At 50.8% G+C, this 12,898-nt stretch overlaps 1 protein-coding gene across 3 annotated transcripts; it reads right to left on the bottom strand.

The window, feature by feature from the left end:
• Positions 1 to 9,834: 9,834 nt before the first annotated feature.
• On the bottom strand, positions 9,835 to 12,872 carry Krtcap2 (keratinocyte associated protein 2). 3 transcript variants are annotated; one of them, XM_028890825.2, is made up of 5 exons: positions 12,698 to 12,872; positions 12,238 to 12,392; positions 12,031 to 12,094; positions 10,213 to 10,279; positions 9,835 to 9,987 (listed from the first exon to the last, which is right to left on the bottom strand). In XM_028890825.2, exons 1-5 carry the CDS (start codon positions 12,699 to 12,701, stop codon positions 9,867 to 9,869), a joined length of 411 nt encoding a protein of 136 aa, XP_028746658.1. In that variant the 5' UTR covers positions 12,702 to 12,872; the 3' UTR covers positions 9,835 to 9,866. The 3 variants fall into 3 exon arrangements, with proteins under 3 accessions (XP_028746658.1, XP_028746657.1, XP_028746659.1); XM_028890824.2 differs by having other exon boundaries at positions 12,238 to 12,389; positions 12,698 to 12,783; XM_028890826.2 differs by lacking the exon at positions 12,698 to 12,872 and adding an exon at positions 12,547 to 12,662.
• Between the last annotated feature and the right edge of the window lie 26 nt (positions 12,873 to 12,898).

Genomic DNA, 12,898 nt, shown 5'->3' with positions numbered 1-12,898 from the left:
GGAGGAGGAGGAGGAGGAGGACTGGAGAGATGGCTCCGTAGTTAAGAGCACTTATGCTCTTGTGGAGGACCAGGGTTCCGTTCCCAGCACCACATAGTGACTAACAACTGTAACTGCAGTTCCGGAGGATCCAATGCCCTCTTCTGGAGGCACTTGTAGGCAGGTGGCGCCCAAAACAAATACATCTGCAACTAGTTTCCTATTTAAAAAAGAAACTTAAGTCTCAATCTCATGTTTTATACCAAAATATCTAGTACATGGCCTGGAAAGACAGCTCAGCAGGTAAGAGCACTTGCTGCTCTTCTAGAAGACCTAATTCAGTTCCGTTCCTAGGTCTGGAAGTTTCACAACCTATCACTTCAGTTCCAGGAGATTCCATATCTTCCTCTGGTCTCAGAGAGCACCTGTACATTATACATGGCAAAAACATACACACAAACACAAATAAAACCTTTAAAAAATATATCTAGCCAGGAGGTGGTGGCGCATGCCTTTAATCCTAGCACTCAGGAGGCAGAGGCAGGTGAATCTCTGTGAGTTTGAGGCCAGCCTGGTCTACAGAGTGAGTTCCAGGACAGCCATGGCTTGTCTCAAACAAACAAGCAAAAACCTTACTACATTTTAAGTCAATACAGGAACCAGATATGATGACTCAGGCTTGCAATCTGAAGCAAGAGGATTGCCGTAAAGTCAAGGCCAGCCTGAACTACAGACTATGTCTGAGGCAAGCTTGGAGGTCTTGTCTGACAAAAAATAAACAAAAATACATTTTTTTTAAAGTGGCATCAAGAACCAGGCAGTGGTGGCACACACCTTTAATCCCAGCACTCAGGAGGCAGAGGCAGGCAATCTCTGAATTCAAGGCAGCCTGGTCTACAGAGAGAATTCCAGGACAGCCAGGGCTGTTACACAGAGACATCTTGTATCAAAAAACAAACAAACAAACAAGTGGCATCCAGAAGGCATACAACAGGGGTTAATGTTTCTTATTAAGAATAGTTACGTGGAGGCTGGAGAGATAGTTCAGTGGTTAAGAGCACTGGTTGTTCTTCCAGAGGTCTTGGATTTAACTCCCAGTGCTCACAGGGTGACTCACAACCATCAGTAACTCCAGTTCCAGGGGCTTTGACCCCTGGCCTCAGAGGGCACCAGGCATGCCCACAGTACACAGACATGCACGCAGACAAAACACCCTTACACATAAAGATGAAACCTGCTAAAGACTCACCCTGAACTCACACTACTCCCTCCCCCATTACCATTCAAAACTGTGTGAGGGGAGTTACTTCTGCACGGCTAAGCACCAACCTGGCTGTTGGCACTGTCTACCTTTCTGGCTTAGGTTTTAAAAAGGAAACAAATTCTAAACTGGGGGGCTCCTTCTTCTAGTCACTTGAAGAGTGAGGAATGTGCACTATTAAAAAGAACATGGAGGACGGCTTGATCGCCTCAGAGGAGGACTTCATGGAGGCCCAGGAGCCTGACCTGACTGTGGAAAGATGAGTAAGAGGCACAAAGCCAAAGAAGAGCCTGAACAGAGACAGGTATGACGGTTCACGCTGAGTAACTCTCTGTGGCTGTCTCCAGGACAAAGAATGCTTCCTGGGTGGAAATAGCAGGAGACAAGCCTGGGAAAACTGGCCCTGGATCAGGTGATTAGAGACCTCTGAGAAGTGTTTGTGTTGTGTTAGGGGCTGGAGAGATGGCTCAGTGGTTAAGAGCACATACTGGCTTACAGAGGATCTGGGTTCAGTTCCCAGCATTCCATCGGCCAGCTCATTATTGCTTATGACTCCAGCCCATGTGATCGACAGTCTCTTCTGATCTCCCAACACCTGTGTACATACCACACATCATAAAAAGAAATCTTTTTTTTTTTCCTGGTTTTTTGAAACAGAGTCTCTCTATATATAGTCTTGGCTGTCTTGAAGCTCTCTATGTAGACCAGGATGGCCTCGAACTCATGGAGATCTGCCTGCCTTTGTCTCCTGAGTGCTAGGATTAAAGGTGTGTGTTATCACATCCGGCTTAACAAAAATAAACTGTTTTTTAAAAAATTATTTTGAAGTATTCATGGAGCTGGAGGGATGGCTCAGTGGTCAAGAGCACTTACTCTTGCAGAGGGCCCAAGTTTAGTTCCCATTACCTGCATGGTGGCTCACAACCATCTGTAACTCTAGGGGATCTGGAGCCTTCTTTTATCCTCTGTAGGTACTAGGCACACACATGGTACACACGCATACAGGCAGGCACATGATAGACATAAAAATACATAAATCTTTCAAAAAGTATTTGTATCTGGGGCTTGGGTATCTGCTCAGTCATAGAGAGCTTGCCTAGCATGCACAAGGCCCTTGGGTAATCTCCAGTCGCTTGGAGAAAAAAATGTGTTTATGTTGGTTAGGGCTTAGTCAGTGGTTTGCTCTATGACCTGCATACAAGTACCCACAGGTGCCACGGAGATTACTGAGCCCCTCAGGAGGGCTCCAGGTAGTCAGATTGTGTCCATCCTTGCCCTCAAGGTACCCACAGTTTCCTAGGGGCAACAGAACAGTCATACATATAATCAATAAAAACACACACTGGGAAGATTACAGACAGGCTTTACGGGGAAGTGATATCAAAGATGTAGTGCTGATTGGGGAAAGAGCTCAGGTGAGTCAGGGCTTCCAGGGAACTTAACCTAAAGCACCCAGACAGGAAAAGATGACAGCCTTAGGGAGAAAGGACCCAGAGACAGACCTGGGCAGTTGGCAGAGGCATCTGCCTCGACTGAGTTCAGTGTTTTCAAGTTGACTCAAGGCAGAAGCTGAGTTTCAACAAAGCCCAGTGTGCCATGGTATGTACTGGTGGCTGTCTTGATTGTCCAATAAACACCTGTGGGGGTCTCTGCAAATGCCACACCACAGATTAAAGATCTGCGTAAGGCAAGAAGGAAATCAGGCTCAACTCGACTTAGTTAGCTGGTGCTGATTCAAACTTCTAGAGTCTGACTCGGGGCAGTTTATTTTAGACATATATAAGTACAGTGTAATTTGGGGAAGATTCCTGGTAACAATTATCTCAATCCCATGTGTACAATAAAACTCAAAGTGTGACTACATCGAAACTCTTTTGCAAAGTACATGTGACCTTTTCCATAAAGGTGCATTCTCTAGCTTAAGGGCCTAGGAGCCGGTGTGGTCCTGTCATACAGATAACAAAGAAGTCACCAAGCTATAAAGCACATGTGACATCTCCCCTAAGGATGGGTTCCATCGACTGAGAAGCAGATGATAAAGGTCTAGGGAGGGAGAGTCTGGGATCGTGTTGGGGATTTGGGTGTACACTGGCCCTACAGTTTGCACAGATCCCCAGGCTATTAACCACGTCCACTCCTGGCCTCTGTGTGGAAAACGGGTACCCATCTCCCCCATTGAGGAGACAGCTCTGCGTGTTTGACATTCCTGGTTTCCCTAGTGCCTATCTGTGAGCACCAGGACCCCATGCTGGCTACAATCACCTGTTAGGCGATGCAATGGTGTCACTTAGTCTCCGACAGTTAGGAAGCAGAAGCAAGAGGCTGGCATGAGCTTGGGTTTAACAGCGGCCTAGACAACACAGCGAGACTCTGCCGTAAAAGGCAAAGACCTTTGAGCAGAGGTATAGGTTAGTGGCGGAGCACTTGCTTAGTGTGCACAAGGATCTGGGTTTGACCCCTCACTTCTGCAAAAGAGAAAAAAGATGACTGAGGACTTACTATTAAACAGACCAGTCCCTTCCATTCCATGGAGTGGGTGGTGGTAGGGACAGAGACGAGAAGCAAACAAGTATCTACTGTATCAAGTAGAGGGAAGCCAGGTGAGCTGGAATCTAGCCATCCCCTAGCAGGCTGAGGCTGAGGGGTTGCCACATGTCTGAGACCATCCTGGCTACACAGCAAGCATCAAGCCAGCTAGCACTAGATAGCACAACTCTGTCTCAGGAAAGCTGGGAAAGGGCTGGCGAGACAGTTCCGAAGTAAAGGTACTTGTCCCCAAGCCTGAGGACCTGAGTTCTATCCCTGGGACCACGTGGTGGAAGGAGAGAGCCAATTCCCTGTTAGTCCTCTGTTCTCCACAGGCATGCCATAGCACACACAAATAAATAAAAGCGATTAAAAAAAAATGTTTAGGGGGCTGGAGAGATGGCTCAATGGTTAAGAGCACGTGCCGTTCTTCTAGAGGACCCTGGTTCAATTCCCAGCACCCACGTGATAGCTCACAACTGTCCGTAACTCCAAGATCTGACACCCTCACACAAGCATACATGTAGGCAAAACACCAATGCACATAAAATAAAAATAAATGAATTTAATTTAAAATTAAAAAAAAAATGTTTAAGCTGGGGGCGGGGAGCCCTGGCCATGGGAACAGCAAGTGTGAGTGTTGACAGTCCGCTGCCCTGCCAGTCCAAGATTGTGTAGTCTTGAGCAGATAACTTCAGCCCTTCCTGCCTTTTGTGAAAACAGTGCATGAGTCAGGGTTCTCCCACAAAACAGACGCAGGGCAGAGAGACTGACAGACTGACCTTAAAGAATTGGCTCAGCAACCATGGAAGCAGCCAACCAAGTCCAGAGCCTGAGGCTGAAGACCAGGAGAGATCCAGGATTTCAGTTCAAGTGTGAAGGCTGTGTGTGTGTGTGTGTGTGTGTGTGTGTGTGTGTGTGTGTGTGTGTGTGTGGTGATGTCAGGAACCCTTGACTGCTCTCCCATCTCTTCTTGGAGCAGCATTGCTCATTCAAACCCAGAGTTCCCTTACATGGCTAGTCTTGCTATCCAGTTTGCTCTGGGGATCCCCTGTCTCCATCCGCTAAGACTGAAATCACTCACAGGCTACTGCACCCACCTGGCATTTTTTGTGGGTTCTAAGGATCTGAACCCTGTCTTTCACCCTGAGTGCAAGCACGTCAGCCACTGAGCTGTCTCTGGCACCACCCCTCTCTTTTTTTTTTTTTTTTAAGGTAAGTTAATCTCATTTAAAACACATTCCTGATGGGTCTGTAACTCACTGTTAAAGTACCTGTCTATCACGTGAGACCTTACTGCCCTCCCCCACCAAAAAAAATTGTCATCATCACAGAAGAAACAACCATTTCTCAACTACATGGCTTCCCACAGGATTTAATTAAAATCTTTAGCACTATAATCCAGGTAGCTGTGATTAGCCTCATTTTACAGTCAAGGAGTCTGAAGTGTGAAGTCACTCAGTTTACCCCCCATCCCTCACCTGCTCAGTGTCAGAGTTCAAACTACATCTCAGGTGTCTGATTCAAGATGTAGCTCTTGGTGCCAGAGATGTAGCCCGGTGGGTACAGGGCTTGCCACTGTGCTTGAGGCCCTGATTCTACACCCAGTACCAAATAATGGTGGGCATGGTGGCCCACACTTGTCCCAGCACTGGAGGGATGGAGGTAGGAGGATCAGAAGTCAATTGTCCTCAGCAACACAAAGAATTCAGGCCAGCCTGGGATACATGAAACCTTGTCTCAAAAACGAACAGGGGCTGGGAAAAGTAGCAGGGCTCAGGTTAAGGGTGCTTGGTCTTGCGGGGGTCCTGGGTTCGATTCCCAGCACCTGTGTGGTGGTTCACAACCATCTATAACTCCAGTTCATGGGGTTCAATGTCCTCTTCTGACCTCTGCAGGCACCAGGCACACACATGGCGTACATAAATATACACAGGCAAACACCCATACAAATTAAAATTAAATGAAATTGAATAACAGCCACAGCAGAATCAAAAAGCATCCCTTTCCCAGCCTCACGCTGCCCACAGACCTAACACTGGCCTGGAGCACAGTCTAGAAACAGAGCAGGAAGGGATCCTCTCCTGCGGTGCTAACTCCTGCTGGTCCAATACCCTCACACAGGCCATATACACACATCCCAGCCCCAGAAATCCCTCGAAATAGCTCAAGGTCAGTGCTCCAGGCAGCTCTACCCAGACACAAAGAGTACAGCTTTTCTCCGTGTCATCTGGGGCATAATCCTGGTCTCCAGGTCTCCTGAGCATGCAGGAGCATCTGCCTCTTGCCCTGGAGACCTCTTGGGCTTTTCTTTTCCAGCTTTCTTGAGGTGTGAGAAGTTCTCAGGGAACCTCGAGGCTTCCTCCTCACAGGTTAGGAAAGCCATTTGGCTCAGGCTTTATTGCTTCCAGCAGCCTCCAACTAAGATTTCTGGTGTTATTTCCCAGTGTAGCTAAAGTCACAGTTACTCACTCCAGTAAAGCAAAAAGAAGGGATTTGCCGTAAAACTGACTGAACTTTTGTGTCTGAGTTTGCATATACACAAAACACAGACTAGCCCAGTGAATCTGGTGTGCCCATTACCACAGACCTTGAAGGGGTAAATTAGGAGCTTAGTTTCTCTCGTGGGAATTTCCATAAATCCTGTAATGCTCGCATGGGTAGCACAATTGGAACACTGTGTTAAGGATTGTTCATTTTGAGCTAGGGATATGGTTCAGGGTAGAAAGGGCTTGTGTGAGGGCAAGAGTTCAGATCGCAAGAACCCATTTAAGAGCTAGGCAGGCACAGCACCTCCTGTAATCCCAGCTCACAGGACACAGAGACAGGGGATTTCCTGGGCAAGCTGGCTAGCTTGACTTGCCGGAATCTGTGAACTCCAGATTCACTGAGAGACTCTATCTCAGTAAATAAGTGGGGAGAGGCTGAGGAAGACACTTCAACTTTGGGGTTCCAACCTTGCATGCGTCCGTGTGTACACCCATCCACCCACATATTTGTGAATGTGCATACATGTGTGCACACCACACTCCATACATTCAAGAAAAATATTAATTTGTTAAGTAGAGACGTGCCTGGTTTTTCCAGCTGTAGCTGGAACCTCTATAGATATAGGGACCTAGATCTCTCTCCAACTGGCAACAGATCTGAATCCCAGGAAGGAGCTGCTGAGACCTGTGGGCCACAATTCCCACCCTGTACAGGCTCACTGAAGAGGCTAGTTGGGTGTGGCTGTCCCTTGGAGCCCAAGGGGAAGCTTTGAAGTCTATATTACCAGTGGTTGGCCTATAGCTGTTTGCTATAGATATTGAGAATGCCCAACTCTATGGCCAATTAGGAGCTTCTCTCTCTGCCTCTGCAGGAACTCAACCAAGTAGCGTTTATGGTACAGTTTTTATAAGTTCAACTGGCTCTCAGCCCTGGAAGGGGTGGATTGGGGAGCGAGATCCTGGCTCTGGCCCGTGAGCCTCCAGAAACTTCCATTTCCCTTGAAGGGAGGCAAAGAGATGTACCTACAGGGAACAGTTAAGGGCCTAGGCTCTCTACCTCGGGGCTCTGACCATTGTTTGCTTAGGAGGCAGCAGTATTTGGAACATACGTCAAAGGCTGCACAGGGTAGACTGTTGGAGCCCCCCCAAAGAAGACAGGGCTGCCAGCTTCCCGTTCTACCAGGGTTCCCACAGAGCCTGCCACCCGATGACTTCACAGTGAACTTCAGAGTAAGCCTTTCACTGAACCTTAAAGCTCTTGTGCATCTGTCTCTGTGTCTCTCCGCATCTCTGTCTCTATGGGTCTCTGGCCTTCTCTTGTTTCCCAGCATCCTTCCAGAGGCCCTGGGGGAGCAGAGCTGTGGAGGCAGGGGGCAGTGGGAACAGGACAGTGTCCGGTTCTCACCAAGGACAATAAGGGGCGGAAAGGGCTGGAGCCAAGGCCTGGCGCAGACTAGCCTTCCCGCCTGCCTGCCCTGGGCGCCCCCAGGTCCCGCCCTGTCCCACTGGTATGCCCTAAATGCCAGGCGCTCTTTCATGCCAATGCCTGTCCCGGGGAGGGAGGCCAGCCCTGCCTACTTGCCTCGGCCTCAATGTCCCACTGCCTTCTTGGAGGGTGGCATCACCTTTGACTCCCAGGAGCACCTCAGGTCAGGGGCCAGAGGCTTCCCGCCGGGCTACACCGACTCCGCCCACGTATTATTTACTCCTGTTTCCGGAGTTGGCGGCGGGTGCCTGCGGGTGTCACCGCCACGTGTGAGTGAACAGGAGGAAACATCTGGCTCCCTCTGTCCTCCAGGGGGATGCCCCCCTCTCCCTCGGGTCTGCTGCCTCCCGGGTAGAGCAGAGTCCCAAGAGCCCCAGGTTCCTTTGCCCCGTTCACCTTCAGCTCTGGGAAGCCACCGTGTCCTCAGGCCCCTTTACCTAATGATGGTGATTAGAGGCTGTGATATCCCCGCCAGGGTTAATTGGCAGGTCAGCTCTGTACAGCCTACAACTAGACACCACAGATAGGCTGAGTATAAAGCTGCTATTGGCGCCGACCTGCCTTGTAAATCCACCATTCCTGAGGAGTGGGTCATTACACACGGCCCCTGGTCCTACATGGTAGACGGTAGCAGGTGCCCAGGTTCCTTAGCCCTGCAAAGACACCTGTTCTCTGGCCTTCCCCTCACTCCCCTAGCCACAGAAACGATGCTATCTGCCTGGCTCCACCGAGACAGCCTTCTGGAAGCCTCGGGACACTCAGGAAGCCTTCTCCAGGACTGTATGTACCCTACCACTGCTCCCGGTGTGGAGAAAGTCAGAGGGCCCTACACATCACAGCCCTGACTTCCCTGCAATCTCACGAGGTGAACCCGGAGCCTGGAACTCCATCCTCAGGAAGACAGGCTGCGACCTCCCCTGGAAACTCTGCCCAAGGGTTGGCAGGGAGGCTTCTCCTCTCCCAGGACCCTTGGCTTCCCCAGGTAGGCTTTCAAAGAACTAGAGCACCCCCTAGCCGCTCTCTGGGGACAACCTTCAGGGAGGAGTCCAAGTGTCCAGGACAGAGGAGCTCACAGCGCCCCCTGCAGGCACATTGTGTAAGCTGTGCGGTGCTCCCTCCCCCAGGGGAAGCTAGGGTGTGGGATAGGGTCGGGTGGCCTCTAACCCTCGCTCACAGCTCCTTCCACTCTCCTATTCATCTTTATTCGGCCTTATTCCTTAAGTTTTAGGTGCCTCTGAAGATTAGAATTTTGTTCTAGAAGGGTTGAAAGATAAGTTCTTTCATTGAACCAACCTATTTTCCATTATCGGGCACCACTTGAGCATAGGAAAGTGACCCAAATGGGTGTTCCCTAAAGCCTACAGCATCCCCAGGAAAGGAGGTGCCTAGATCCCTTAGCCCTGCTAAGACACCTGTTCTCTGGTTTCCCTCTCCCTCTCCTAGCCGTAGAAATGATCTGTCTGCCTGGCTCCACCGAGCCAGCCTTCTGGAAGCCTCGGGACACTCAGGAGGCCTTCTCCCAGGACTGTGTGTACCCTACCCACTTTGTGTTCTACAAGACCAGCACTCTGGACGGAGCTGCTTCTCGCGACAGCACAGTACGGGATCTGGGGACCACTTGCCTCATTTCCATCAAGACTGGCTGAGGCCAGCGGTCTGGGTGTTCTTCGACACACTCTGAGAAAACTTACGAATTTCCTAATCTCTCGGACACAGGATGGTGGGGGGTGGGGGGTGGGGAGGAAAAATCACCGGAGCAGAGGCAAGGGCTAGTGATTACGCCTCGAAGCCTTGTAAACACAGCCACTCTGCCCACTCTACACGCTAGAGTAGAGCAGACAGACGAGTGAACACACACACACACACACACACACACACACACACACACACCAATTAAATCAATACTTTAAAACAAATCTCCTCTGGTTCTGGAAGCCAGCCCTTCCCGTGTTACACTCTTCGCCTCTCTCCCCCCAGTGAGGACTGGAATCATCTCTGTCTGTCTGTCCCACACGGACTCTCTTGTGAGCGGAGGACACTGCCGGCCTGACAGGTGAGGCCGACGACGACTTATCAGAGCCCACAGACAGAAGTACAAAGAGTCAACTTTATTAGTCACTCAGGGCTAGTTTCTCTTCTTGCCCTTGCCGGTGACCTTGGCTGGCGTGAGGACTGGGGCCGTCGCCTGGTACAGCGTGGAGGAGATCTTGTTGATATAGTACAGCCCAACCATGGAGAAGATGAAGCTGCGGGGTGAAAAGAAGTCATTACATCAACGGGCATGTCGCCAGATGGCGGACACCGGTGCGGGGAGAGAATTCTGGTTTAGGTTTGGGAGCTCAGGGAAGGACAAAAAAGAGAAAACGGGAAGAGGTGCGTGGTGGGAAGGGAAGGGACTGGCACCATCCCGGGGGATTGGTACCAAAAGACAAGGCATCACTGCACTCCTGGCCCAACGGTCAGATACGTACCAGGTGGTGACGCACACTCGGTGGATGAGGCCAGATGCAAAGAGGGCCAACAGCAAGCACAGGAGAACTGTGGAGGCAGGACAGGAGCGTCGGCAGGTGTCCAAGAGAGGAACACCAACCAGGGGCAATGCAGAGCCCTTCTGAGGCAACTGCTTGAAAGGTATATCCTGGTGGCGCACGCCTTTAATCCCAGCACTGGGGAGGCAGAGGCAGGCGGATCTCTGTGAGTTCGAGGCCAGCCTGGTCTACACAGAGAAACCTGTCCCAAAAAACAAAACAAACAAACAAACAAACAAATAAATAAATAAAAGCTATGTCCTGATAAAAGTCAAGGGTTCAGAAGGCCTTAACATTGTTCAGAACACGGAGGTAAGACAGGAATGGAGTTTTGTTTGGTTTTTGTTTTACTAGCTCTGCTCAACTTCCTGGCCTTTCCCCCCCAACACACACACACACACACACACACACACACACACACACTAAAAAACATAACAAAAAAACCCCAAACCAAAAGGCAGCTGAATGCAGTGGTACAGGACCACTAAAACCCAGGAATTCAAGACAAGGCCAGCCTGGGCAACACAGTGAGATCCTGTCTCAAAAGTAAATTAATAACTAAAATAAAATGTACTAGCAGGGCTTGGAGAGCAAGGCTGTTCCCCGTTATTTAGGCAGAGGGCTAAGGCCTGACAGAACTGGAGAGGGGTGAGGGGCAGGCAGGGCGAAAAGGGTCCATCAGTCCATCTGGAGCCAGCAGAGCAGGCAAAGACAGACAGGGGTTTTGTCCCCAACAATGGTTTCTTTCAGAACACAGCAAAGACTGTACATGTGCAACAAAGTTTAAGAGTCTGAAGTTCTGAGAGCGCTGGGTAGAGGTTCTGGAACCCTGCAGCAGGGCTGTGAAAACCCAGAGGAGGGCAAGGAGGCGTGGGCAATGGCAGGTTTTGGGGTTGCTGGGTGAGGCTTTCCTAGGACTCCAACTGCTGCAAGTTTCTGAGCATGTGACTTTCCTCACGTGATTGGTCCTGATGCTGACTTTGCTTTGTGAACTTAATTCTCCATAAATAATTAAACCGTCAGATCTCTAAAAAAAACCATCTAACAAGAGTTAAAATTGATCCATCAGGGCTGGTGATGAGGGCCAGTTGGTAGAGCGATTGCCTATCATGCTGGAAGCCCTGGGCTCCATACCAGTACCACATAAACCACATGAGGTGGTGCTAATCCCAGCACTTGGGAGGTGGGAAGCAGGAGGGTCAGCAGTTCAAGGGTTCAAAGTCATCCTCAGCTACATAGTAAGTTCAAGGCCAGTCTGGGCTACAGAGGACAGGAGAGGAAAAGAGTGAGAGAGAAACCAAGGGAGGGAGAGGAAAGAGAGAGGGCTCTAAGTGATTCTCTAGTCTTCTTTGGTGGGGAGTCCTGCTATCAGTAACATCCCAGTAAGACTTACAATCCCCTCAAGAGAACTCTAGCGCGCTCGCGGGCTCAATTTCACACCAGACTCCCTCGGTGAACCTGTCTGTCTTTCTTCTCTCCTGAGGATGCCTATCAAACATCAGCTCAAACTTAACTGTTTGCTTGAAACCTTTCCTGGGGGCAGGTCAGGTTTTCCCTTTTCTTTCTTCATTTTCTTCCTTTTGTGCTTCTCTTCCAGCTCCGATGCCCGGAGCTGGACAAGATGCTGGATCCAAAAGCGTCCTCTGTCTTCAAGACAGTTTTAGCAATCATCTATCTCCTTTACCATCTAAGCACAGGGAAATTCAGCATCATGTTTGGGGGAGCTTAAAAGAGTTCAGTCAACTACCGAGTTTCACTTACTCTCAGGGAAGATCTTGGCTTGGAAACCTTTACCAAAGACCAGATTCTCCAGATTATTGAAGGCCTGGGTTGAGGGAATTAAGGAGAAACTCCTGCAACAAGGCAGCGCTGGAGAGTAGGAGACAAGCAAAGCCCACGCGGTCCCCTACCCATCTTCGGTCCAAACACCGTCCCCACCCCACCCCCTTTGCAGCTTGGGAAGGATACAGTCAGGGAGAAGACGAAAAGGCCGGAGCCCAGCAGGCCCCCCTGGATGGTGAGCCACTCGGTGGAGGCCAGCTGGCGGCTGTATATCTGCATGCCCGCGAAGAGCAGCAGGGACAGGAGGGACGACAGCGCCAAGGAGGTTCCGGTACCGACTACTGGGGATGGGAACACATTCAGGCTAAGCTTCCGGCAGATTCGCTCCGGAGTTCGGCCCGCCAACCACTGCCGAGCGCTCCCGGGACTGCAGCCACACTCCTCCACCTCCCACGCCACGGTGACCTCCAGGAACCCCCGGGGCCCCCCGCACACCCGAGTTCCCGCCTGTGCCGAGGAAACGCCAGCTCCCTGGAAACCAGGACACGTCAGCTTTACCGGAGCCACAGGGGGAGGGCGGAAAAGCGGGCCACCCCAACGCCCACCCCTGCTTAGAGCAGCCCGGGCACCCCGCCGGTCCGGTTACCCATCACGGCCCGCCCGTGGGTCCAATCCGTGCCAGTGGCGGGGAAGCAGGGGAGCCAAACCCGGCGCCGGTGTCTGTACGCAGGCGTCGGGGCCAACGTGGACTCGCTGTACTTCTTCCTCCGGGCGTCTTGGCCGCAGCGCCCTCTTGCGGCAAGGAGGAAACCATGCTCCGAAGAGCATTCTAGGCCACCGCCCTGCC

This window comes from Peromyscus leucopus, chromosome 6 (genome assembly GCF_004664715.2).
Source record: "Peromyscus leucopus breed LL Stock chromosome 6, UCI_PerLeu_2.1, whole genome shotgun sequence".
NCBI lineage: Eukaryota > Metazoa > Chordata > Mammalia > Rodentia > Cricetidae > Peromyscus > Peromyscus leucopus.
This window is presented reverse-complemented; position numbering and strand designations above follow the sequence as displayed.